General features: G+C 33.4%; 1 protein-coding gene across 1 annotated transcript in view; it reads left to right on the top strand.

The window, feature by feature from the left end:
* The window catches only part of LOC137398739 (anoctamin-4-like), a 47,115-nt gene that overhangs the window by 7,634 nt on the left and 12,586 nt on the right, over positions 1-26,895 (top strand). Inside the window, exons 4-9 of the mRNA XM_068084929.1 lie at positions 485-628; positions 3,703-3,849; positions 12,787-12,924; positions 14,762-14,863; positions 22,314-22,479; positions 25,639-25,727. Of these exons, the coding sequence (XP_067941030.1) occupies positions 485-628; positions 3,703-3,849; positions 12,787-12,924; positions 14,762-14,863; positions 22,314-22,479; positions 25,639-25,727 (786 nt within the window). The remainder of the gene's footprint in view (positions 1-484; positions 629-3,702; positions 3,850-12,786; positions 12,925-14,761; positions 14,864-22,313; positions 22,480-25,638; positions 25,728-26,895) is intronic.

The raw sequence follows: 26,895 nt of genomic DNA, 5'->3' as shown, positions 1-26,895 counted from the left end.
TTGAGCTTTAGTTCTTGAAAAGAAAAGATCATCATTATATGGCCTATCGGAATGTCTCATTAAAATTTTATTGTAAGTATAGGAGCAGACAACTAATACCATTGAATCGCTGTTGAGTGACCATTCTGTAAACGAGTGAAAATAAATATTTTACTAGCTCATTGTCACACGATATTAACTTACAGTTAACCAGAATTAACCTCACTGGTACAGCTTTACAAAACTGATGCTTCACCTGGTGCCACTTTCATTCAAATTATTGTAATTATACAAAAATTATTATTGTAACCTTGCAGTTTGTTATTATAAACTGCAAGGAAGATAACTTCTACTACTATCATACTTAATAATATGCTCATTCATACTTCTGCTGATATTTTAGTATAGGAAGAATATCAGCCAACTGACGAACTTTTTGTAGAATAATTGATTTTATTATTGTACTGTATGGCATATTTTTAGCATTATTTCTTTTTATTTGTAGTATATTTTCATTTGGCACAACGATTAACTGCTTGGGAGAATCACCGGACAGAGTCAGAACATGAACGTAGCCTCACGTTTAAATTGTTCCTTTTTCAGTGTGTCAACTACTATTCTGCAATTGTCTATATCGCCCTATTCAAAGGTACACAGTCTTTATTTACATGTATGTATGCTTCATAGGATCCTAGCCGGTTGTTCACTTTGTTATGGTTAAATGAATAATGTTAAGTGGTCTGCAGAAGGTGTAATATTATTTGTACCCATGATAGTAGTTTTTGGCTTGATTGTTGTACACAGTAACACAAAATTATCGAGTCAAATTTGTCCAAATGTTTAATACGCCAATCTCCAAAAGTAATTGGTCGAGATTAATTCAAATCTAATATTATAATGTAACAGAACGCTTACTTACGACAAATTTGTTAGGCCTATGTGTACGATAAAATGTTTCGTTGAGTTTACAAGACATCAATTGCTGTTTCAACCATATCTGTTTTGAAAAGGTGTATGGGAGATAATTCCAAAATTATGTCAAGGCATCGGACTAAGCGAATGCTTATTGGTTACCCCATTTTATGACAAATATTTTTTATATTTGTCATGTGTACCTCTGTAGACAAAAAGAATGTTCTACAATTTTAGAATGATATGTAATTCTAGACAATTGTAATAGTATAGAATTACCATTCTAGAATATTGGAATTTTCTATAATTTTCAGATATTATAAAAGTTTGAAAAATTATAGGCAGCCAATCACAAATAGCCTTTATTTGCGACCTACTAAAACCGGCCAATTGTTAGCTAACATCTTGCACTTAAGATCACAAGCAGAGTTTTTCACGGTTATTCCAGTGCCCTGTAACAGAGTTTCAATAGTCGATCTTACAAAGTCAATGGATATGATATTATTGTAACACTGTAAATTAAATGTATCGTTCACTATATCTAGATAACAGCCATGTTGTTAGTATAGGAAGTACAGTTATTATTATGCATAAATTAGTGTACATTTAAAGGAAGGTGGTGGTACAGCAGTGAAGTCTACATTTTTTCGCAAAAATCAACATGGGTCAGACAACTCCATTTTTATCAGGAATAATTTTCTCATGGAATCTTGTATGATCATTTAATAATCTACTGTTTCTTCCTCGTGAAAATCTTTCCACAAGGAAGTTATTCATAATTTGCATATATTTGGTTGTTTTTATAAATCTTCTCACTCCAACCTTCAGAAACAATTTTTTAAACTAATCTTAGAGCCTTCTGTAAAGAACTTTAATCTTTACATCTTTAATCTGTAAAGAACTTTAATCTTTACATCTTTAATTCTTTAATCTGTAAAGAACTTTAATCTTTACATCTTTACATCTTTAATCTGTAAAGAACTTTGTGGAATTTGAGACTAAAGCTTCATCTGTTTAAAATAAGAAAATATAGCAGATTAAACGGTTTTTGGACTAAGAAGTTTTTTTATCAGTCTTTGAAAAAACAAGCATTCAGTTTAAGCTAAAACTTTTGTCGTCAAAAAACAGTTTTAATGGTAATTTTTTATTGATTTTGCTTGCATTTTTGTCAACTTTTAATGTGACCAGAGAGACTGCTGTTGGCCAAAAACTATTCAACGAATGTTATATTTTTTGTTCTTGGCTTCAAACGTAGCCATAATGGCTGCAACTTCACTTTAGTTTCGTTTAAACAGCTTTTAGAAAATGTATTACGTGAAGACAAAAATCTTACTAGTGGTTGTAAAGCAGAGTGCTCCTAGCCCGTGGTCTAAAGCACTGGTGGTACTCAGTACACTAGTGTTTGATCCCTGCCAAGGGTCCTGATTGCTACAGGAAGGTTATGTAACCTTAACAACTCTCCAGTTAATCAGAGATTTAAATCAGTTGTTGTGGTTACCAAAAATGAAATCTTTCAATAATTGTGATGTAATTCGGGATTGCATAACTTGTTTATTTCGACTAAATTGTTTGGGTGTGCCATTTGAGTTCATAGAATAAAATTTATTTTCATGCAATTAGTGAGTAGCTTGGAATGTTTTAACATGAATTTCAAGTAGTTGACAACAGTAATTGGCATTGAATTCTGCAATATCACGTTTTAGTAAACCAAAACAACTCCAGCTTTTTGAGAGGGTAGCTGAAGGTGTGACCGACTCTGCGACATAACGAGTTGAAGCAACTAATGCTTACAATACAAAACAACTAATAGAACTAAATGTTTTAACAAAAGTCTGTATTTTAATAATTTACATTTGAAGTAACAGAAAACTCAAAGTGATTACTCTTTTTTTAGACTTATATAAAACAATCAAGTTTCTGGTTTTTCTTAAAGTTTGACAGTCTATTTAGAGATGACGTGAGTTCAAAGCTCTAAGAATTCTTTCTTATAAAGATTGACTTGCAGCAAAATTTACATTACAGTTATTTGGTGTCAAAAGGTTTACCATGTCTTCTGTCTTCTGTCTCCTCTGTTTCGTTGCGGAAATATGTAGAAATGTGATTACAAGCTCCTAAAAGCTCAAAACGAGCAGTTAAAAATTGGCTGTAGGTTGTAATCCCTTATTTTGATGACATATTCAACTCAACATGGTTATTTTTTGACACATGATGGCACCACGCAAAATGAAAGGCCAATAACAGGCTCAATATAAAACGTCGAGTTGAATACCCCATTAAAATAAGGGAATCCAACCTACGCTACGGCTGTTTTTAACTGTTCGTTTTGAGCTTTTAAAAGCTCGTAATCACATTTCCATATATTTTGCACTTACAACACAACAGAGTAAAACATGGCGAATCTTTTGATACCAAATATCTGTAATGTAAATTTTGTTGCAAGTCAACCTTTGAAGTAATGTTGGCAAAGTTAAATATTATGTTTATTAATAACACTTGGCTTTCAATAGGTTTAGTTATAAGTACAACAGTGACCAATTCACTAGTCTAGCGGCTGGAGGGAAAGTAGTCAGCGATATAAATAGAATGAGCAGATTAGCATAAAATACTTTATATATCAGAATAAATTATTTTTACGGTTCACAGTGTTATCATATATTTTCATAAATTAGTGTTTCATCATAGTTCACAATGTTTTTCGCAAATAAACAAGCTTTGAAGTTATAGGCTTAACCAGGATACTTGTTATGGTAAATCAGTGGCAAACTTCCAACACCTGTCATCAGATGTCTTGCTTATGCGGTTATGTTGCAGGCAAGTTCATAGGACGACCCGGTGCCTACGTCCGTATGCTCGGGCTTCTAAGAGCTGAGGAATGTGACCTTGCAGGGTGCTTCATAGAATTTTCCATCATGTGCATCACAGTAATGCTTGGAAAACAAATCTTTGCTCTCTTCTATGGTATGATTGTTAGTTGTCTTCTCGTGATATGTCTTCTCTTCGCTCTCTTCTATGGTATGATTGTTATTTGTCTTCTCTTGATATAAAAGTAAGCTCAAGAATGGTTTGAATTGCTGTAGACTAGTTTCCAAAAAGGAAAAATGAAGTACCCATAGAACTAATTTTTGACTTTAGCTTGACATTTTGATTTATAGACTGGGTACATGAACATTTCTGTTTGAAAAAGGAAAAATAAACCTTTTATGGAGCTACATTACTTCTAGACTAGCTTATTCATGTTGATTTATAGGTTATACGTAAACAAAATTTCCTATTTGAGTTTGTTAAGCTGTGCTTTATGTCACGTAAAGGGCAAGATATTTGTTAGCAAAAAGCCGAGGCTATGTTTGAGCTTATCATGATAAGTTAAGTTATTCATCTGTTTTTTACATCCTGCTGGACAGTTGATTGTAAACAGGATACATCAACCTTTTACCAACAACAAACAACATGATATTTCTAAACACGAGTTAGTCATCATAGACAGTAATCTTTTATTGTTCGACATTACTCAGGGCCGGCGCCCCGTCAAAAGCAAAAGTCTATGAAATAAAAACTAATAAAGCAACTTTTTCATTACTCGCAGTTATCTCCCTCTTTTATCTTCGGTTCATTAGAAGATTTGGAATAAAGTTAAAAATAAAGAAATAGAAAACAGTAAAGAACAAACAACCTTTTACTCAAGTCGATACAACTCCGAAGCTCTAACCTGTCTAAGCTGGTATTTTTGCATTATGCCCAATGCATCAATCATCAACACTGTTGGAAGGAGGTTGAGGAGTCAACATGCATAGTCATACAGCTAAAGTGCCTGCTATGCCAAATCCACCCAATCCGCCTGTGTGTCCTACCTACAGAACGTTGACGGAATGGTTCAAACATGATTCTATAAAAGGAATTTATAAATGAGCAAAAACGTTGCAATTCATTTAGTGAATGTCACCACCAAAGGGATTTCTTCAAAGGTCTTTCATTTGTGGCTTTTAACTACAAATTATTTTCACCAGTGTTCTCGACCCAGCAGTGTCAAAATCAAACTTGTCAACTTACTTGACAAGATGTCCTTAAAAGATTATTGATCTCGCTCGTTTGCAAGGCTTGGTGGGTGTTTGGCATGTTCACTTGGCAGGCTTAGCAGGTGCCCACCATTTTACCGATATAGCTTTTAATTTGGCAGATGTAAAATATAGCATCATCAAATATGCTTGCAAAGTAGTGGATTAGCTTTAGCTTCTAATTGCTTGCTCAGGGCTTGGAATATGCCCCTTCATTTGGTTTTAGCATGCTGTAAAGAACTCATGAAGAACTTGTCAACTTTTGACTCGACCTCCTTGCCCTAGTTTAGCCGCAACTATGTGGGTTTAATCTCATCACTCATCTTCTTCTTTTCTTTACGGACTTTGTACTAGTTCTCTATCTAGCCATCAGCCTAATGAGGCCTTCGGTAGGTCTCCGTGTCACATAACGTACCACTGGAACATATGACATTAAAATTCTATGAATTCCTGCGTGTAACTAACCAAGTTTTGGAATAGTTTGGTCTCTCATTTTAATTGAAAAGTCAGATCTGCGCAAATTAAAGTACTGAAGTATCATTGCTAGCTGCTTTAACACTATTTTCCAATATAATTCCACCTAATATCCATTTTCTTGGCAGAGAAAGGCATTTTAAACACTATATGTCAAACTATTCATTTGATTTTAATGGCTAAATGTTGCCCTTTTTTGTTTTTCTATTGTTGTATGGCCTAATTTGACAAACACTTCAATTTTTGAAATGAACTTATTGCCAATAAAGTATTATATATATGTATATATATATAGATTGGATATATATTTATATAAATATATTTACATATATATATAATATATATATATACTCCTAAACATGTGTAAAACTAAAACACTGTAGCCATTGTTTGCCGATGATTGTTGGCTGGTTCATGTTTGTCACCATTATTTGACTTTCTTAAGTATGTAACTGATTTGAGATTTGATTTTGACAATAAAATTTCATCATGCTGTTGCATTAATAATATTTTTGCTTCATTTAAATAACAAGCAAACCTCAAAAGCTGTTACCACACGTGTCGCCAAGCTTAAACCTAAAAATCCAATGAGATACACATAAATCTAACTTGATGCAGTGAAATACCAAGACACCATCTCACATTTCATCACATTACTGATGCAGTGAATTCTTGACATAAAATTTTAATTTGTTTTCATGTTGGCATAGAAAGGCAAAAACGTTGTATAGTGTGGCATAGAACTCCATTGTAATTATCTAATTCAAACACCCCCTGGTAAAAATTGTCAAAATTTTATATACGTTATGAACATCCTAAAAGTTAGTAACAAAATAGTATATTAACCTTAGTAACTGTAGTAACCATAGTTACCCACAGTAACTTTGCGTACTTTGTGGTTATGATCTGAAAAAACATGTAGCATTACTATGTGCAGTACAAACCAGGAGAGTTCTTACCTGTGAGACAGATGTATAACATAAACTTTGAATTTGTTTTAAACGAATTTACCTTACTAAGCACATACTTGAAGCCAAATTTTAGTATGTATTTTACTAAATTTCTACTTTGTCATCAGCTAAAATTCGCTAACCGATCTGTTTCTGGTTTCATTTTCACTATAATTCATAACGACTACTGCCGAACTGAGAGGAGTTGTGAAAAGGATTTTTGCAAGTAGAATAGCCGCATTTTTGTTATTTCAACATTTTCAGGGCATCAACTGTCAAACTTTAAGTTTGAGAGAAATTTTGTTAATTCAATTTATGGAAAAAAACGTTGTATGGTAGGTACGAAAATACATGTACTTTATGCTTTACATATTAGGGCGAAAAAACCATAACCCAGAAATGCACTCTATTACCATTTAGTTGAACGTATACTTGTGAAAGTTCAGAGCTTAATTCAATTTTATTAAAATTAATTTTTGGAAAGCCTGCCTACTTTTATTTATTCACTTTACCCTTGACCTCACTATTTGTCTTATTTTCAATCCGCTTTGCCACTGGTCATTTGGTAACAGTTTCTTTAGAATTTATAAAAAAACTTAATGGTGTTTTCCAGTGAGCTGCTATCAATGCATTTAGATACTCTTTTACAACTAGCTTAAACAACTCCCTCTTAAATTTGAAAACTTCGTAAACTTTGTAAGTTTACCAAATTTTCAAACTTTACAGGTTTGGGAACTTCTACAAAATTTATAGCTGTAAGCCATTTTTCAAAGACTGGCTTGTTTGTGACTATAATAAATTTTATAATAAATTAAAACTGCCACATATACACTTGTACATCTAATTATGCAAAATTTAAAACACGGTTTTATTATTAGTTGTATTAACTTATATAAAATGCAACATAATCAGTTCTAATTTTGTATGTATTTGCTATGCTATTCCATCACCTGATCACAATGGTCATGTGAAACTTTATTGTCTTAGTGCTAGTAGTAGTATAATGAATAAGTTGATCACACATTGACAATATGCGCCTTCCTTTGTGTAGGATGTTGGGCTACAGTGTTGGTAACATTGCTGTAATTAAACAAACAACTCCCTGTAGTATTTGGACGCTACACGTGTCAGTACAAACTTCATTATATTAAAAGCTATGTTGGTCGACCTGTCTGAAGCCACGGCTAAAGGTTTTTACAAAATAAATTGCGTCATGCCGGATTCGAACTCATAACACTCAGCTTACTAGCTGGACGATCTTTCCATTTTTAAGGGTTAACTTTTTTGCGAGTATATATGGTACAAATTGTGCTTTTAAGTTTATTATGAGCTGTCTAACTGCTTTCCATAAAATTTCAACATTAGGTTTGTTTTAAACTTCGACAGGTAGAGTCTGTCTCTAAAATTTGTTTCGGCATTATTCAATCGTCAAGTCGTAATCTGATCATGTGACCCATTACTTCGCAAATAATTTTTGCAGCACTTTTTGATTATTACAGGTGACCAACAGACTCGTCATAATTATCAGACAATGATATGTACTCCTTCGAGCTAAGGTTAAAAAATTAAACACATTTTCATGGTAAGTTATAAGATAGCAGTGGTAAAAGTGACAGCATTACAAAGATGATAAAACAGACACGTAAGAACAATAGACATGGTTTTATGGAATGCGTGAAGTTTATTTGTGAAAATATTTCAATGAATAAGGTAGCATGAAAGTGTAAACAGAAACCATCTCTCACAACTACGTCACATTTGAGCCGTTTTGGAACGAGATTCCAAACTACAGCGATCTCGTCTAGCTGCGATTAACTGTTCATTTTTGAGCTTTTAAGAGCTTGTAATCACATTTCCACATATTTGGCACGTACAACACAACATAGTAAGACATGGTGAATCTTATGACACCAAATAACTGTAATGTGAATTTTGTTGCAAGTCAACCTTTAATGATTGCAATGAATGATGACTATTCACATGATTGAAATTGGTTAAGTTTAGGAGTTGTTTGCTTTTGCATAGTTGGTTCCAGGATGTACAAACGGTTAATTCCGTATGACGTGATGATACTTTGTCAAATTCTAATCAAGTAATGTAATTCTTGAGAGACCTGTAAAACTTTTATGGCAATTTATGGTGATTGTTCGATCACCACAGGAAACCTTTTTTATTAAACCCTGGATCTGAATGTTAATGTCGCATCAAAAAGGTAGTGAGTACTAACTACCTCTCAAACACTGATAAAAATTAGTAACACCAACAATCTGTACATCAATTAATCTTTTTGTTGCTGGAACTCTTAGTTTTTTCTGTCTTGTTGGCAAATTTTATGGTTTCTCCGAGTCAATCAAGTTTTTGCATTTTTATGGAATTTCTAAAATGGTTTCTTTTTTAAACGACCTGCCGATCAAATGGCAAGTCTGTTTTTTTGTTTTAGTCTTATTTGGTAGTCAGTTAAGTGCTGACATTACATTGTACATTTGTTGCTGGAATTGTATACTTTTGATAAAAAGATTTTAGAATAATAAATTTTTTATGTGAAGTGAACAAACTTTAATAAGGTAATGTTGATGTAGCTCAAGGTAGACTAGCTCTGTATCTCTACATAAGCGCAATCTGTCTCAAGTATTGCCAACATTCCTGTAGATTCTTGCGTAGGTTTTTGTTTATTGTATTCAATACATAAATTTCATATTTATTTTAATTCCATATAAATGTGTCATTAGAAGTATTTATTGTTTTCAAGCTTTTCATTGTGCAAGTTTCGAAAGTGAATCATGCATAGGAATGGGTTATATTGGTATGTTGAGGTTTGATTGGGGGTAATATTTGTTGCTAACAATAGAGTTCTGACGATCTAATCTTTCTGGCTTTGGATGAACAGAATGACAGACAAACACAGGTTTTATTATAGTAAAATTTATAGCAGGATGTATGTGTATAAAACTAAGTAAGAGTGATTAAAAGTTGGACTGTGAGGTTCTGATTGGCTAATCGAAATGATCTCTTTGAATTTTCGGTCAAAAATTGACTTGTCTGAACTCGCAGATTGAGAAGATAAAAAAATATATAATTGGCAAACTATTTGGTAATAAAGATTCTCTTTTTATTTTTTTTTTATTTTTGTTGCTGTGAAAATGAAATGTAAAATAATGTAACAAATACGGCATCGATTTAATAATGATAGTAATAGGTATTTAGCTGTCACTCCTCAATCCTTCATTTTGGTTGTTGAAAATTTCATTTCTCATGGAAATTACTGAAGTGAAATTTTATCATTTGTTTTGGTAAACTGTTGTTTCAGTTAGTGTTCGGAAAAGAATTTGCTTCTAAAAGTGGTGTCTGTCATGCGACTCGAAATATCAATTTATTTTATAACTGTTTGTTTCAACTAGAAGTCAATGAAATTTTCTAAACGTTCGAGAACGCAATATGAAATCATTCAAAGTTTTCACAGAATTCTCAAAGTAATCACTGTTAGACTACTGCCTGACCTTGACTAGTGCATTTACTGTAATTCGTATGTAAAGGTTTGTATGTCAAAGCCATATGTTTATATGTCAAAAAAACTTGTTGAAAAACTTGCATTAGGTGAATAAATTTAGAGACATATGGTTAAAAAATATTCTGAATGTTGAATTAATTTATTGCGCCAAATTTTGTATCGTATGCAAAAACCAAAAAACAAAAGAAAAAGAGGTTATCGTGGGTCAAGGTTGAGGTTATCGTGGGTCAAGGTTGAGGTTATCGTGGGTCAAGGTTTGACTATATTGGTTCAGTCTGAGTGGTCTTGACTCTTTGAGATCTCAACGAATTTTTAGCTGTGTTTCATATTATGGAATGCAGATCTTAAATCCTCAAAGATGAACTTAAATTTTGTGTAGACATCAAAAATTGTCAGTGTTTTTCTATCATTTGCGAGAGTTTAATCTAATTGCCAGAATTTTTTTAGATTAAAATTGTCGGAACTTAATTGTGATTAAAACAGCCAGAAGAGAAACAAGTGCGAAACAACGTCATTATTTGTTATTGTTGCAATAGTCGATATTGGTTAAATTTTCTTGTCAAAATTTGTTCGACTGAAAAAGAATATATATATTATAATATAAATGAAGTATTAATTTGTGAGACACGTTTAATAAAATCTTTGAGGAAGATGCTTATTAATCACAGAGAAATTGTTAAGATAAGTCTATGTATTGTTAACAATTAGGTTGATAGACTTTTATAATGACTGTCTGGTTCATCAGAGTTTTTTGTTTGTTAAAAGACAAACTTTTATGAATTTATCTGCTATTTCCTGTATTATTACTTTCTACTCTGATTAGATTCGAATTTTGAAGCATAAGTGTAAGTTTAAACATGTACACCGGATTATAGTAGATTTTAACCCAAAGTATCAGTATTTCTCTATCATTCGCGATTTTTTATTGTTGATGCTTATATTGCTCCATCTCTAATTTAGACTACATAAGCATGATTTCATCACAACTATAGGCATTGTTTATTAGAAACTATGTATTTGGCAATGGATGCGATGGCTGAATGGTTAAGGCGTTGGACTTGCAATCCAACGCAATGGTTTGAACCCTACTCGCAGTGGTAATTTATCTCTGTGTTCACACCCTGATATTAGAGACAAATTAACATGTATACCTAGACTTGTTCATTGAAGCGGCTCCTAATCATAGACTGTCAAGGCATTTAGACTAGCATTAATCCCTTCTGACTGAATATCTTTTCACAGCCTCAAGTTTATAGCAAACATGAAATAAATAGAAATCAAATACAGCGAATAGTTCTTACTCTTGCCCAAAAAACCACTAGTTTTAGTGTCAGGCTCTTGTTGCTGATGTGATGCTTTTTGGCTATTTTCTTAGCCTTTGTTACCAAAAACATGCTTCAGTGTTTCATTAGAAGTATGTCATATAAAGCAAGTTTAATATTTAAAAAATGTTTATATAAATGTTTAAAAAATATTTAACAAAAACTTGCCTAAAATGTTAGTAGATTTTATTAAAAATTGTCGGTAAATTTCTATCATTTGCGATCGTTGTTTATGTTTGAGGCGATCTGACTGCCTGGGTATTTTGACTGCCTAGGCAAAATGACATAACTACTTGTTATCGCTGTTATCGCTATTGCGTTCGGATTATACAGCTTTATACCGCTTTATATACTTTTACAGCTATTCACGTCATAATCAGGCTTAATCTGTGAGTTCTACAGCGCGAGTAACATTCATTGACTTTAATCTGGAACATCCTGGTAGTCACATCACTTTAACCATCAAAAAACAACAGCAAATGACAGAAAGCTATCAATACTCTGTAATAAAAGTTTGCTAAAATTTTGGGCAAGCTCTTTAAGCAAATGGCAAAGAGTTTCCAAAATATTTGTTTTACTTGTTTTTGCCATCATTTCTCTTGAAGGTTAGCTGAACACACACTTTTTATTGCATTAATAAAGCTGATAACATTACAGTTTCTGATTTCAATTTTATTTTTTGTAATTTTGACCAATTGCCAAGTTTTTCCATATTTCCAAGTTGTGAAACTACACAGAGAACTCACCCTTTTTGAAATAATGGCCGGAAACAGCTGTGGTACTATATAATTATATTGCTTGTATTTAATCTAGATTACCTATAAGCTGTTCAATTAAAATTGTATTTCATAAAAGCTGAGTCTTCCAAGAATAGTGTATTTTATTAGGCATTTTTTAAAACTTCTTAGACTCGTGAATCAAGAGTTTCTAGTCAGTGCATTTCACAAGAAGTACGCATAATTCATTTGTTGTAATTCTATAACGATTGCCCGAAAGTTATTACGGTACATACAAATACGCACAGCCTTTTCAATACTTATAGAATCTGCATTATAATTATCTGCTTGGTAACCATAAGAACATACTGCCGCGACTAGACGTAGAAACCATTTCAGAATGGTGACCAACAGAAGTGGTTATATCGTGCATTCATGCATTAACCAATCGTCATCCGTTTGTCGAATTGTTTTGTTGAAAAACAGGCTGCCTTTTGTCACAATTGGGAGTATACATCGCGAGTATTTTTAGTTTTAAAAAAGTTGCTAAAAATAAAATATCTTAGTTTATCGGTGTGAATAAATGAAATTTTATAATACTGTCAGTTTACTGAGAAAAAAGGAATGATAATTTTATAGATTGACTTTAAAAAACTAAGGTTTTTTGCTGACTCTTGTCATACTAATCTATATACATGCAGATAATAATATTTTTTTAATATTTCACTGTTTTTGTTTCGTAAATTGAAAACACAGTATTACGTGGTCATAATGCCAAGTTTTTATCATTCAAACATTGATGTTATAAGATGTATGCTCACTCAATACCATTATACAGCTAGCCAATTTTAGTTGTTCTATTCTATTATACAGAGATCGGCCTCTATCCATACATAGTATCCAAGATTTGGATGAACTGCAGTCAGATGACACTTAGCTGGTCTGGCATCAAATCACAGGTGTCCATGGCATGTCACAACCTAATTCACTCGTTGAAAAGAAACAAGATTGGTGAGAAGGGTGGCTGCAGAGTCTCCCCGTATTTGTAATAAGTTAATGGTATCTCGGTACCCCTGTACCAACTAGCAACTATGTATATCTCAGTGTCATTTCAGTTTAGCGAAAAGATATTGAGAATGAAATATGGTACTTTGATATGACATGTTTCTTGCGGTGAGTCTCTGTGTCGTAAACGTGTTGCATACTTTCAGCATCTTATCCCGTTGTTTGTTGTTAAATGTAGCTGAAAAAAAATGTTATCACGTACGCAAGGCTTTCAGGTCAATATCCGTTAAAATGAGTAGAACTGTAGTTTCAAGTAGCCACTAGGTACCATTATGCGTTCGAAGTTTTGGCAGCGTTTGAGTGCAGAGTGTTCCATTCTTTTTTGCATGGCCAGTTTAAGGCAAGCCAGAGTAAAATGATGTAACAAATAGCTTTTTTAGTGTTCCGGAGTAAGTGGCTTTCTGGCTTGTGACAGAGGTTTCAGCAAGTCACTCTAAAGAGAATTGTTTGGCATTACTGCCCTCTAAATTAAAAGGTACATTTTTTGGCTTTTTATTTTTACATAATTAGTATGCAAAGGTTAAAATTCTGTTGAATGAAAGGAGTAATAAAAATAGCAAATTTATTTTATAAAGGCTGGTTCCCAAATAAACTGCGAGACCCCAGCAACAATCTTAAGCAAGCTGTGAGGTTAAAACTGGGGCTAAAACTGAGTCATTGATTGTTTTAAAAATGGCTGTTGGTCATCCGAAAGTGCTAACCTTCATTCATACAGTGATTTCGGGGTTTCTTGCAAAGTTACACAGCGCTGAACCTTTGCGTTTACCACTGCCAACTACCCGTGGCACTCGACTATCACTTTCAAGTACTCCCGATAGCCCTACGATCCAGCCAATAGTATTTGTGGCATTAATGAGAACCAGCCTTAACGATTATAGGAGACAAGCTTCAGCTTTATCAGCTCACTAGCCTTACGAATAGCAGATGTGCTTTAGTGGTCTAGATTGCTGGAATGGCAAATAACAAGCAAAAATACCATGGGGTGGTGCCAAAAATGGCATCCAACCTTGAATCGCTTCTCACGGTTGGGCATATCTGTAGTCAATGAGGTTCTTTTGCCACTAGTCTCAGATATGTCTTGTCAAGATCACAGATCTGCTCCCAGTAACCAAAGCAGGCGTTAAACTCAATCTTTGAGTGATTATTTTTACTGCGTACAGTTAGAGTAGCTCTGTTGTTGCTAATTACCTGATTATGCTTTCTTTTAATAATTCAAAATTATCATGGTCTAGACACACTTGGCGATTTTATCATGTGTGTCATAAGGAGCGCGGAGATATCGCTGGCGTGTGCCTAAACACACTTAAGCGATTTACCAGCAAACGATTATGTGGGCACGCTCACAAACTACCAATAAAATTTTGTGTCATAATTTTCTTTGGAGTTGGTAATAAATTTTAATAACCAACCCGTCGAAATGCATCTCACGCTCGGAAAAGTTGTGAAAGATGAAGTCTCGCGTTATTGCTCTGTATGAGCTCGCTGAGCAAGTTTTAGCACAGATTAGCGCCACGCAGTGTGATATTGCTCTAAATATCGCCTTGTGTGTTTTCACCTTTAAGCTTTTGCAACTTGTAGCTTAGCCAATGATATGCTAGTTGATAGAGGTATTGTATCGATGGGTATCATTTTCTAAATAGAAATATCTGTCTCTTGCTGTTTATAACATTTAAGGTTCTATTCTTTCTCAGGCAGCACATACTCTCATAAACATCTTGATTTGTTTAACATAAACTGTTGATTCAGTTTGTTCAATTTCAAAAATCAAATTAATGTTCGGCAGGCACTCAATACACGCCAGAAGTCAACAAGTCGAGGTGGGAAAAGGACAATGAGTTGGAAGCTCTCCCAGAGTACGGACTTCTTTACGAGTACCTCGAACTTGGTGAGTGTTCAATTTTGTATCGAGTTTTGTCATTTAAAACTATGATACCAAGGTTTTATATAACTATTTTTATTTCAGCAGGATCTTGGTAAGTTTTGGATGATATCTACAAAAATGGCTATAACTTTTTTGTATTTATTTGTTTTGTATTTCTCTTTTCTCCAATTAGCTCATAAACAAACTGTGACTAAATTTTTTATTAGTTTGATCTTGAAAATTTAGTAAACCTAAAACTTATATAAGTTGAAAACTTTCATGTATATACCACCAATTGATGCTAATTTTGGCAGCAAATGTCTTTACTAATCCCCCTGTCTCTCTATTTTGTCTCTTTCCTTCTTTTTTCTCTTCCCTTTATGACTTTTCCTAATTCTCCTAATTTTCTTGTTCACCTTATCTCTTTCTCGCTCTTTCTCTATCTTTCTCTCTCTTTCTCCCTCTCTCTTGATTGCTCACTCTCTTTCTTTCTGTATCATTTTCTTCGTCCTATATATCTTTTCTCCCTTCTCTCTTTCTTTTACCTGCTTTATTTTTATTCTTTTACATTCTTTATTTATTTCTTTATTTTTACTTTCTGTATTTGTTTCTCCCTTCTTTCTTCCCTCTCCCCACATTCATTTCTCTTAACCCCTTTAACATGGTGACTCTTGAGTCATCTCCCTTTTTGCTTTTTCTTTATCTCTCTCCAATTCACTTTCGCTCTCATTCTTTCTCTTTTTTTATCTCTTCCTCCTTTTTTCTCTCTGATTATTTCTCCCCTTGCCCACTTTAGCCTTTTTTCCCTCTTCATTTCCTTTTTCTCACTATGTGACAGCAAATTAGATTATTCACTTTTGAGTGACATCTTTATTTACTCCATGTATTGAAGTCTTATTTTACCACTGGAAATTTTCATTTTTTCAGACTTCCTGTAGAAAGAAGTAAAAAGCTTTTCACGTCAAATTTTATTCAAAAACAATAAAATATTTGCCGTATTATTAACAGTGTCTGACACTATTTATTTTTACAAATCCATTGTAATTTTGTTCATTAAGCATCAATGCAAGATGAAATAACTCACCAGGTACCGACTCATCTTTCTGTTCATCTAAGCAGCTTTTTGTAATGATACTCACTGTGAGTATCATAATAATCACAGTGATAATAATAATCACAACAATGAGTTTTTTTGTAAAAAACTCATTGTTTTCCTTTCACAGCCTTGCTGAGTTTTTTTGTAAAAAAACAGCAAAGCAGTTTCATATCAGTACCAGGATAAGGAAATATACAATTAGTCAGCAATCCTGACGTCTCATTCTCAAAAATCATTGTATTTGCGAGAAAAGATTTTGCTGTAAGCTAGTAAAAACCTGAAAAAGTTGAGTATAAACAATTGAATCTGGAGAAGTTGACATCTACTAATTCAATAATGGCTTATTGATCAGCTGTCAGAACCTAAAGTGTTGATCGTTTACCAGTGTTGGTTACTGTTAGCTCTTACTCCTTAGTGTATCTGAGCTAGTAATGCTAGCGACTACAAGCAGCGATCAACAACCAGTCTGGATATTTGTCTACCACGCTAATAGAAATCCCGTATATTTTATGGTAACGATATCACCAGATGCTAAGCTTTTAAGTACTACTGTTCCAGAAATAGTATTTCTAATCCTCTGGTTGATGCAGATCTATGCTCAGTGATGTAGTGCTACCCTAACTCTCCCCAACTAAGTTATGGGTAGAAAATTTGTTTGTTTTTTAAGTATAACTATATCTAGGGTTAAAAAATTTTAGACTGCCAATTCTCAATGTAAATCATAGCTTTATTTCGTTGATTCAAGTACACTAATGTCATTATAGTCGACATTCAATGGCCATTCAATATAAAAACAGCCTGCAGTACAATATAGTGATGTAATGGTCATGTGACATGACAATATTGTGATCCTAATTGGTTGTCTACAACAAAGGCCAAGATCAGATTACACCAAACTAATGTAAGTCACCATTTGTACTGAAGGACAAAGGTCAAAGGCATTGATCATATCATCTAGGCATCACTGTCTATGCCAAATGTGTGAAACCCAAGCTAAGCCAGTTCTAAATGGATGTCTCTAGAGGTGTTTGACAACACATCTGCTGCTCAAGTCAAAATCTGCAAAGTTCATAGTTTGAAAAATTTGTGTATCTGACTTATCTCTATTAAATGTCTATTTATTTTTAGATATGTAAGCTGCAACTGAAGCATTAGTGAATGCATATAGATCTGTTCAAGTCAGGTCGTCTGTGTTCAGTTATGCTACTTTTGCGTTAGTCACAAAAATCAATGTGTGACTAGCACAAGATTAGTCAGCATGCAGAGTTTAACCTTGATGCTTGACCTAAACTTTCTACTCAGTCTTGATAAGCTATCAGGGTACATGAGCCATATTAATGTCTATTAACCCTTTCACTGCCAACCATGTACAAATTCGGCTATCGGCCTAGTGACAGCCATTTTACCAAAAATTGCCGACATTGCTTCATGATATGTATAAAGTGATTTTTCAAGTTCAATCTCTATCTAGAACATTTTTGTTACATATTTTATTTTGCCAACATTTTAACCAACATTTCTATGCAAAAAATTCAATGGATCTATACTTTGTGTGATGATAAAGCTATGTGAAGCTACGGTCGATCCGAAGCTAAAACGATCCTCAAAAATGTTCTTTACTCTTACAAAACTATTACTTTCACCCCTATCAGAGACAGTGCTGCTACTTTAATTATCTGTATAATTACGAAAATCTAAATCTGAATTGGCTATAATGTCATCAACATGACTAATTACCTGTTTCCTGATTCGCGCTCGGTAGTTAATGGACTCACACAAAAAATGTACATTTTTAGATTAGAAATTCTCAAACAAAAGTTTAAAATTGCTTCGTTGTTTTAAGCTGATTTTATAGAGAAATCTTCAGACAACACTCTCAATTTCATAAAAGTCTTGAAGACCGTGGGTTATGTGATAAACAAATAATCAAATCAAGTTACCACGCAATTGCTAGGAAAGTCGCAAAAAAGCGTCTATGGCAGTGGCCCCTAGAAAGCTCATAAATGTGTTTAAGGCACTGAAAGGGTTAAGAACTCTGGTTCACTCATTTTGATCAAAATCATTAAAATTTCACTTTATTTTATGTAGTCTTTAAGGGTTTTTATTTTCATTCTGAAATCAATCTGTCATGATGAACAGTGAGCCAATAAGGACAAAACATAAGGCTGTAATGTGTGCTACAACTGTGAAATGTCACGCATGTGTACAAACTTGCTAATTCTTTCACCAATGTTAGCAGTCTCAATTAACAATATAACTCTATATTACTGCACATCACTAGCAATGATCTCTACAACCGGTAAGAGCATCCTATAGCCTGATTTCCATATACGTCGCAAAGCACCGGCGACAGCACCACAGGACGACAGGCTATTAGCGGTGAAATGGGAACCTACGCGCGGGGTATCACTGAGGACCGCCGGTAGTTGCTGGCGGCAACGCAATAGTTTAGCACTGTTCAAATTTTGCAAAAGGCTGCAGGCAAAACTTTCCCGAAATGCACTGTACATGTGAAGGTCATCATTATAAAAACGGCATGGCGAGCGAACATTTTATTTGATTACGCAATTATGTTTGGCGATGCAGCTTATATGTAAAAAAAATGCCGCTGAAATTAACGTCACAAGCGTTTTGCGGTGTGTTACCGTCGGAGTTTCGCAATCGATATGGGAACCAGGCTTATAGCAAACATTGAGTTTCAAAAGTTGTACCAAGTGTATGCCTGATAATGAAGAACTGTGTTCAACATTAACAATAGAGAACACCTACTCCTCTCTAGAGAAGTACTTAGTATCATTCTATTGTATTGTAGTAATTCAGTATGGATTTGTTACCCTCTTCTTGACTGAGTTCCCTCTCGCCTCTCTAGAGAAGTACTTAGTATCATTCTATTGTATTGTAGTAATTCAGTATGGATTTGTTACCCTCTTCTTGGTTGGGTTCCCTCTCGCCCCTCTATTCGCTCTCCTCAACAACTTAATCAAGCTAAAAATAGACAGTCACAAGATGTTAGTAGCTCGAAGGCGTCCTTACATCGTCAGATCACACGGCATTGGTGAGTTCAGCAGGTTGAGGAGTTTTCTGCTTTCTGTCATCCCTCTTCATCTTTAAGACTCGCTGAAATGTCATATTTGTGTAAGTTGTATCAACTAAACTAAAGAAGAGTGTTCAAGTCACTTCAATTCTCTAGAAGTTTCTGAAGTAGAAAGACTATCACCACAATTACTTTTACCGTCGGTTCAGGCGATGTTAAAATCATCAACCAGCAGGTATCAAATGCTCTACTATCTTTGTTCATTGGTTTATTATTTTGCTAGCCTATCTTAATGTGAAGGTCAGTGTTTTGCAGAAAAAAAATTTTCAATTGCTAAAATGATTGCCTACTATAAATGATTAAGCATTCAAAAAGCACTGATTTCGTCAATAATTGAGGATAACAACAAAACCTTTTATCAGAGCAAATTAGTCTATCGACGATCAATCTATCGACAAATTAGTTCGACGATAGACTGACTTATTTAATTGCGTGCAGCTGTTTTTAATGAGCACGAAAATAACAGCTACACACTCAATAATTGTGTGGCTAGATTCAATTTGATAAACAAATTCACCAACTTTCAAAAACCGAATCTTGTTGGCTCAGTAGGAAACATTTGTCAAGCCGCCTTGTCAATGGATTCTTTTTTTACAGCATTTACAGCAATTAAAACTTACAATACTTACTTACTTTTTTTACAAATTTATAGCGATTAACTTATTGATCGGTAAATTATCAGCATTGGTACTGATACAGGAACTTACCTTACTGTTACAAACATGCAAAGCTTCCTAAGCCAGCAAATGCATTTGGCATAGTGTTATGACAGAGCACTGTGATCAGGGCAGTAACGATTGACCTCCTGGCTACCATGGCTACAGGGCCGAGCCTTCCGGTTCCAGAAAAAAGCTCAAAAACCCGTAATAGAAAACCGAAGGCAGAAAAACGAAAAAGGGGCCGAGCAAAAATAAAGAAAATATATAAAATGAGCACGAAACGATCGTTTGGGTGGTTGTAGGCGCTCACTCTCTACATTTTTGCTTATTTTTTATTGCCTATATAACATATATGCTGATGTATGTTTGTTTATTTAAATATACGCGTACAGTGAAACCTGGAACCATATACAGTGGTTTTTAAACATCCAGAAGGTCGTTCGAAAACCGAGTTGTTCAAGATCCGAAACAATTATTCTTATTAAAATGAATGTATGTGAATTTTAATCCGATCCAAACTTCGGTAAACTGTTTTTTAGACATTTTACGCCGTAAACTCTACTGTATACTACATACTATAAATAAAAACGGGTAGATATAGATCATATTTATTTTTGATAACAGATTTTCCATCTATGATGACGAAAACAGAAAACAAAAAGTAAACGTTTTGTACGCTTTGCTCTTAAAACATCGAAAACATTCTAGCTTAGATGCAATACCAAAAATTGCAGAAATTGCTAATGAAACAGCAAAAAATGCAACAGATCAGTTACATAAAACATGGTGTAAAAAAACAGCAATAACACGTTGCTTCACATCTTTGAAGGAGACTCTATCTCCAAAACAATATAGGTTAACTTGACTAGAGGAGTTGTCTCCCTAGCTAGTCTTTTTGGTAGAGGGATGTCGTCTCCTTTTTTGTAAAAAGTTTATGAAAATAAACCTGCTTCTCTCTTTGTTAACGAATGTTTCTATGCTGGTTCCTGAGTTGCTCCAAACGTTTATTTGTACTTCGGCTGCTTCGGTTTGGTCGAAAACCAAATTTGTGTTTGAGAACCGAGACGAGCAAATCTCGATTGTTTGAGACGAAAACCAAATTCGTCGAGAATCGAAGCTTTCGAGAACTGAGGTTCCACTGTATTCATCGTTGGAGTTTAATACTTAAACACCCGGTGTTATTGTTTGACTTTCTTGTACAGAGTAAAGGAGACCGGCATTTTCCTTTACACTAACACAAATATTCCTATTATTTATTATTATTGAGGATATTTTTCATGCTCAATATATTCGTTAATTTCTCTTAAACAGTTAACAATTGTTAACCACGAATTGTTAAACTCTTTACCAATTTGCCTTTGAAACTTTACAGGTCAATGGAAGCAACCAAATTAAATTAAAAGTTTCTTTTAATTTTTAACGCAAAGTCATAAATCTTTTGAAATATTTTTTGGAAACTGTTTTCTCTTGTTTAGTATTTGCTAGTGATGTCAGTACATTGGATTCCTTGCTGCGCTAGTTTTTAGTTAGTGTAAGTCAATGGATATCAATTATTGCTTCGGTAATCTTTGAAGGAATGCGGTCATGCAATAGTAAAAACTCAAGTTGTGTAACTACCAAACACTCACCAGAATTTTATCTTATCATCATTATGTATTTTTTGTTGTTGCTTAAGATGTATAAAAACCATAACAACCATAGAAATTTTTTCGTCCCCGTAATAACAGTTATTAAAAGTTTTTGTTCATCTTGAAATCAAACTTTTGGTAACAAACATTTCCGATTTAAGCGCAGATGATAAGTTTCACTTAAGATCATGATTGTGGGTAAAATGTGAGTCAACTTTTTCATGTGTGAATCGATACTCTATAAGCCCTATTTGCTGTTAGAAAACCTCCCATTTGAGATTTCAAAAAAGTTCACAAATATCATTACACTGATTGCTAGCTTTTTGGCATTGAATTGTTTGTGTGTATGTAGTGAATAGCTACTACTACAAAATGCAACAATGGAATGCTACTATGCTTGACAAAAAGCAATTTTATGATATGACATAACGTCAAGAAATTTAGAAATCGTCAGCCAATAAACCATTAGGAAATTTTGCAGCATCTCTTATAGACTGCTGCAAAACCTTCGACTTTTCTCATATGAATTTATAGTAAATGTATGAGTATTGGAAGAGAACTCTATTATTGCAGGATTACCCGTATTTACTTGAATTCTGCATTTTTCTAGCCAGTCGCTAGAAAGGTAAGCAGACTCAAATCAGAAAAGAAGCCCGATTATGCAGTGAAGCTATATCTTTACGAACTCACAATCTAGAATTTCTAATATACCTTCTTTTACAATTGACGATTCATTTAGCCATCATAAATTGAAATTTTTTTTCGAAAATTAACTCAAAAATGAAAGTTCCTTTAAAGACAATAATTTAAATTATTGGCAAATTAATATATTTTGTGTCATGTCTTGAACTCACAAAACTCTCACCGACCAAAAAACGTTTTGTCATCGATATACTGAAAAGTAAAATGTTATTCGAGACTACAAAAGAAACATCTAATCAACATTTTATCTACAATCAAGTTTTTTGTCAGGTTTTCAACTGTTGATGATTTGCAGGAATCTGGGATGATATATTTAAAGCTGTCTCTAAGCTCTCCATATTTGTTAACGCTGTGATATTAGCGTGGACGAGTGACATCATCAACAAGCTACTCTTTGTGATTGGTCACTGCGACTCAGATGATTCCATCAACTCTCCACACTTGTCAGGCGTGTGCAGAAGGTGAGGTAGTCGACTCAGGTACTTAGTGACTAATAGAAGGTATACAAGACAACTAATTGCTGACTTGTCTCGCATTCGCAATAATTATAATATATATTATAAACATGTTATAGATAATATATAACACATGACATATATTATAGTTATATATAATATATATTATGCAGATCATAAATTATATGCATAATATATGTTATATACAATTATAATATATACCATTTATTATAATTATACCATGATATAATTTAATATATATTATGCATATCATATATTATATATATGTTATAGTGTATTATACTCATAATCTATATATAAATCTCATTGTTTGTTTGTATTCTGAAAAAATGATGGAAAATGAAAAATTGATGAAAAATCTTCTGCCCACTAGATTTGAACTCGTAACCTCCAGTTTTACACACAGGCATTTATCTAATGCTCAACGCTGTCCAACTGGCTAGATTATGGCATAAATTGTGCACATATTTATTACACCTGCCAATTCTTCATGGCTTCACACTCGACACTTTAGCTAAATTTTACTACAACAAGAGCCATTTCGGTCATCTTTCAGAAATCAAACCAGCCAGGCTACTATTTTTCTTCTAGCCTAAATCTAACTCTGCGCTTTGCTATTACACATGAGGATTTGTCACAGCAAACTGAACTGTCAGCATAGTAGTAATAATAATAATAAATTTAGTTAGAATAAAATAACTAGTGGATACAATATTAGTATCCTAGTACAGTGTCAAATGTCTTATTAATTAATAATTAGGAGTAACTAATTTTGGTTTTGTGTAAATTTTTATATCTTTGAGTAATCATCAACTTAACGATGTTTGTCATTACATGACAAAATAATTGAAAGAAAGAAAATACAGAAAGTCATGAAATATTAAGTGAGTTGAACAGACAGGTGTTTTAAAAGTTGGTAATCTAATAATATTGCAGAAGTGTAAGATAGTGAATCGAAGTAAATTCAGTTCATAAACTGAAGCAAGGATGGTAAGTATAGTTTGTTGGTGTCAAGAAATGGAAAGCTATATTGGCCATATGTATATGTTATGTATTTTATATGTGTGAAAAGATAAATAAGAATATTCTGAGCGTAGCTTACACAGGATTTTGAAACCTGTAACACAAATGGAGAAATAAGTTAGTTTGGAATAGCTTTGAGAACTTAATAATTGACAATTTATCAATCTCAATACATTCAAGCATCCACATACAAAGTTATCTCAGTTTGTATGTTTCTCATATGTTGAAGCGAACATTCCTGTAAGATTACATCATAAGTCATTTAATTCATTCCATAGCTTTAAAATCTATGATAACTGGTTAACTCTATTCATGCATCCGCAACGTCACTCAAAATAGACAATTTTTCCTCTGGGAACACAGATTGATATAGTCAAATTTATGTAAGCGCGGATAGATCAGCAAAGTTACTCCAATCATGCTGCCCAGACTTATCTGTGTTGTATCACAGTGTAAAAGCTTCACTATTTCCCCTTTATCTTAAATCGTTTTTGGACAAATGGAAAAATTTGTTTACAAAAAAATGCAAAATTGTCGTTCATCTTTTCCTCCTACCTTTGATAATAATTTCAATTTTATAAAGTTAGAAAAAACGTGTCAGCTTTTCAAATGCAATTGTATAGTTGCATCTACTGTGACCAAGTTTTTATTCAGCAAATATCCATAACCTATTTTACTTGGCTTTCAGTAAATCGTCTAGAGAGATCATCATCATCGTTGGGCATAAAATGCAAAGATAGTCGGAAAATCCAATTAGTCGAATAATTTAGGATAAGATAAAAACTTTACCTTTTTACAATATTTTATAAAAAAAATTTCAAAACCATACGATTAACTTGAAAATCAAAGAATTATTTATTTTAGGTTTATTTTAGTTTTATTTCATTTAAAAACCAATACAAAATGTATAAGCTGAAAACCCTATTTTATGTGAGAGTTTGAAGTTTTTAAAGATATTTAAAGTTTGAAAATTTTTCAAACTTTCAAATGATTAAAAAAATTTTAGAGTCATCAGTTTATTGTCGACCATTATATACTGGGTTTCCGAATAGATGCGGGAACCCAGTATATGATAAACCAGGACACTGCCAAGGAACTCGCACCCTATCGTTTCAGCGAATCGATGTGGTACTTCATTAATTTTTCCAAAATTAGCGACGTACTCCTCAAAACAAAACAATAAATAAATAATAAAAATAATAGTCATAATAAAAATAAATTGCTTCCGGGTCATGGTCACTTTTCAATCCTCACTTTATACATTTGTTGCAATGACTCAGCCAAAATATCTGAACAGGATCTTTTTTCGTTTTTTTTTCTAATTGTTTCCTTCTGCATTACAAAACGGCATCAAAATTTACTACTTGCTATACAATTGAACTTCAAAAGTTTATAAATAAATTTACAAATGGGAAATGACATCGAATTTGTTCAGATTTTACTGTTTTTATCAGTGAAAAAACTCCGAATTTATTTGAAGCATGAAAACCCAGTCATAATAAAACGCTTAGAAAAAGGTTTTATTCCATAAGAGATTAATTTGCATTTTCGCTTGTAACTAAAACTGAAATATTGCAACTTGACAAAAATATAGCTTAGCTGAGTGTTTGGATTAGCTACCCATATGGTTCAGGTTTGCTAATCTAAATGCAACTGGCTGAACCAATCCGAGTTTTCAGTCATTTTGTGTAGCATGGAACGAGTTAAATATTGGTCTACAATTTAGAACAGCCGCCGTGATATTTCTTAATGCTTTTTGGCTAGTGATTTTGGATTTTTTTCACTCGTTCTGTGTATTAACATAATTAATTAAGAGTCGTGACATTATCTTGACATGAAGTTATGAATTGAATTTATGACATAAAGTCACGACGTAATGTCATGACATAAAGTCATGACATAAAGTCATGACATTATGTCATGACATAAAGTCATGACATAAAGTCATGACATAAAGTCATGACATAAAGTCATGACACACTGATGCTTTCAGCTAAGCTTACTATCTTTCTATCATTGCATGAAATGGTTGGGATGACTACTGTACAAAACTCATCTTGTCGTTTATACTTGCTTATACTAAAGCTAAAAGTTAGATCAAGCGCACACTCTCTCTTATAGAATGTGGGACAGCTCTGGGCAGATCCGACGACGAAGCTTTGCCTTGGATGGTTATATTAGATACACTCTGAGCAAATTTGATGTCAATGGTAGGCATAAAGAATTTATCCTGCCCTGACTTTGAAATCCTAGCTGTGCAATAAATACACTTTAGTAACTGCGCTGAACGATGATTGCCTTGGTACACGGTTTGACAGTTTATCATGACCGTGTTCACCCAATAACCAATACATTGCATTTAAAGCCATCTCCATATTTTGTCATGATACTTTTCGTAATAGCGTGGCATTTGTGTTGGTTTAACATTAAAGTTATTTTATCGATCCTGTTCAATGTTTAATATACTCTAAAAAGTTTTAATGCCACTTGTTCTGCATTTTAACTGCATAATTTGATGAACCTTAGAAATAAGAAAATTTTTGAGAAGTTTCCACTCTTTAGTTTTGCTGCCAATGCTGCCTAAAGCCAGAACAGAACTTATCAGACCAAATAATCTGACTCCATTTGAATTGGTCATACCATTACTCCTAACCTTGTTAAATTGCATTTTTCTGCTTGTGTCAATAATTGGAAGATCTCATATAAAACAGCCACTATTAAATTTAAAATTAGCTAGGTAAATCGTATGGTGTTATTCTTACATTATTGCTAAAGTAAGGTTTTGTGGGTCGATACAGTATGAAATAGACTACTTAGCTTAGTTAATCTGTTTTTAAGATGCCAGAAGTTTGGTTTTTAGATTAACAATTATATCAGGTTTTCACGTGTATGTTAACAGTTATCGCAGTTCCATAAGTTGAACAGTCTAATAAGCCCATAATTTGGCTGCCCATAATGGAAGTCCATAACTATAGCTTGTCTATCGGTTGGTGAGGGAAGGTTTAAAATTTGGAAATCTTAACATAATTATATATTGACAATTATAGCAGGTTTTTAAGTTGACGCACTATCAAGTTTATTGGCATGGCAGCTCTACAAGTTGACAGTTCTTGCATGTCAATAAGTTGACACTGCTAGCAGGTTTACAAATTGGCAATTATTGCTTGTCAGTGGGTTGACAACCTTAGCAGGTCTATAAGTTTGCAATTACGTAAGGTCTCTAAATTGATAACAATTGCAGGTTGCCAAGGTGGCATTTGTATAAGTTCTATGTATATAGATATAAGAGGTTTGGGAATCTGAGAGGTCTACGCTTGTAATGGTCTCAATATAAACCATCATTGAATGTTGCCTTCGCTTGTTTTGAATGTACTAATA

This window comes from Watersipora subatra, chromosome 6 (assembly GCF_963576615.1).
Source record: "Watersipora subatra chromosome 6, tzWatSuba1.1, whole genome shotgun sequence".
In the NCBI taxonomy this organism is placed as follows: Eukaryota; Metazoa; Bryozoa; class Gymnolaemata; order Cheilostomatida; family Watersiporidae; genus Watersipora; species Watersipora subatra.
Note: the sequence above shows the minus strand (reverse complement) of the source record. Positions and strands in the feature narration are given on the sequence as shown.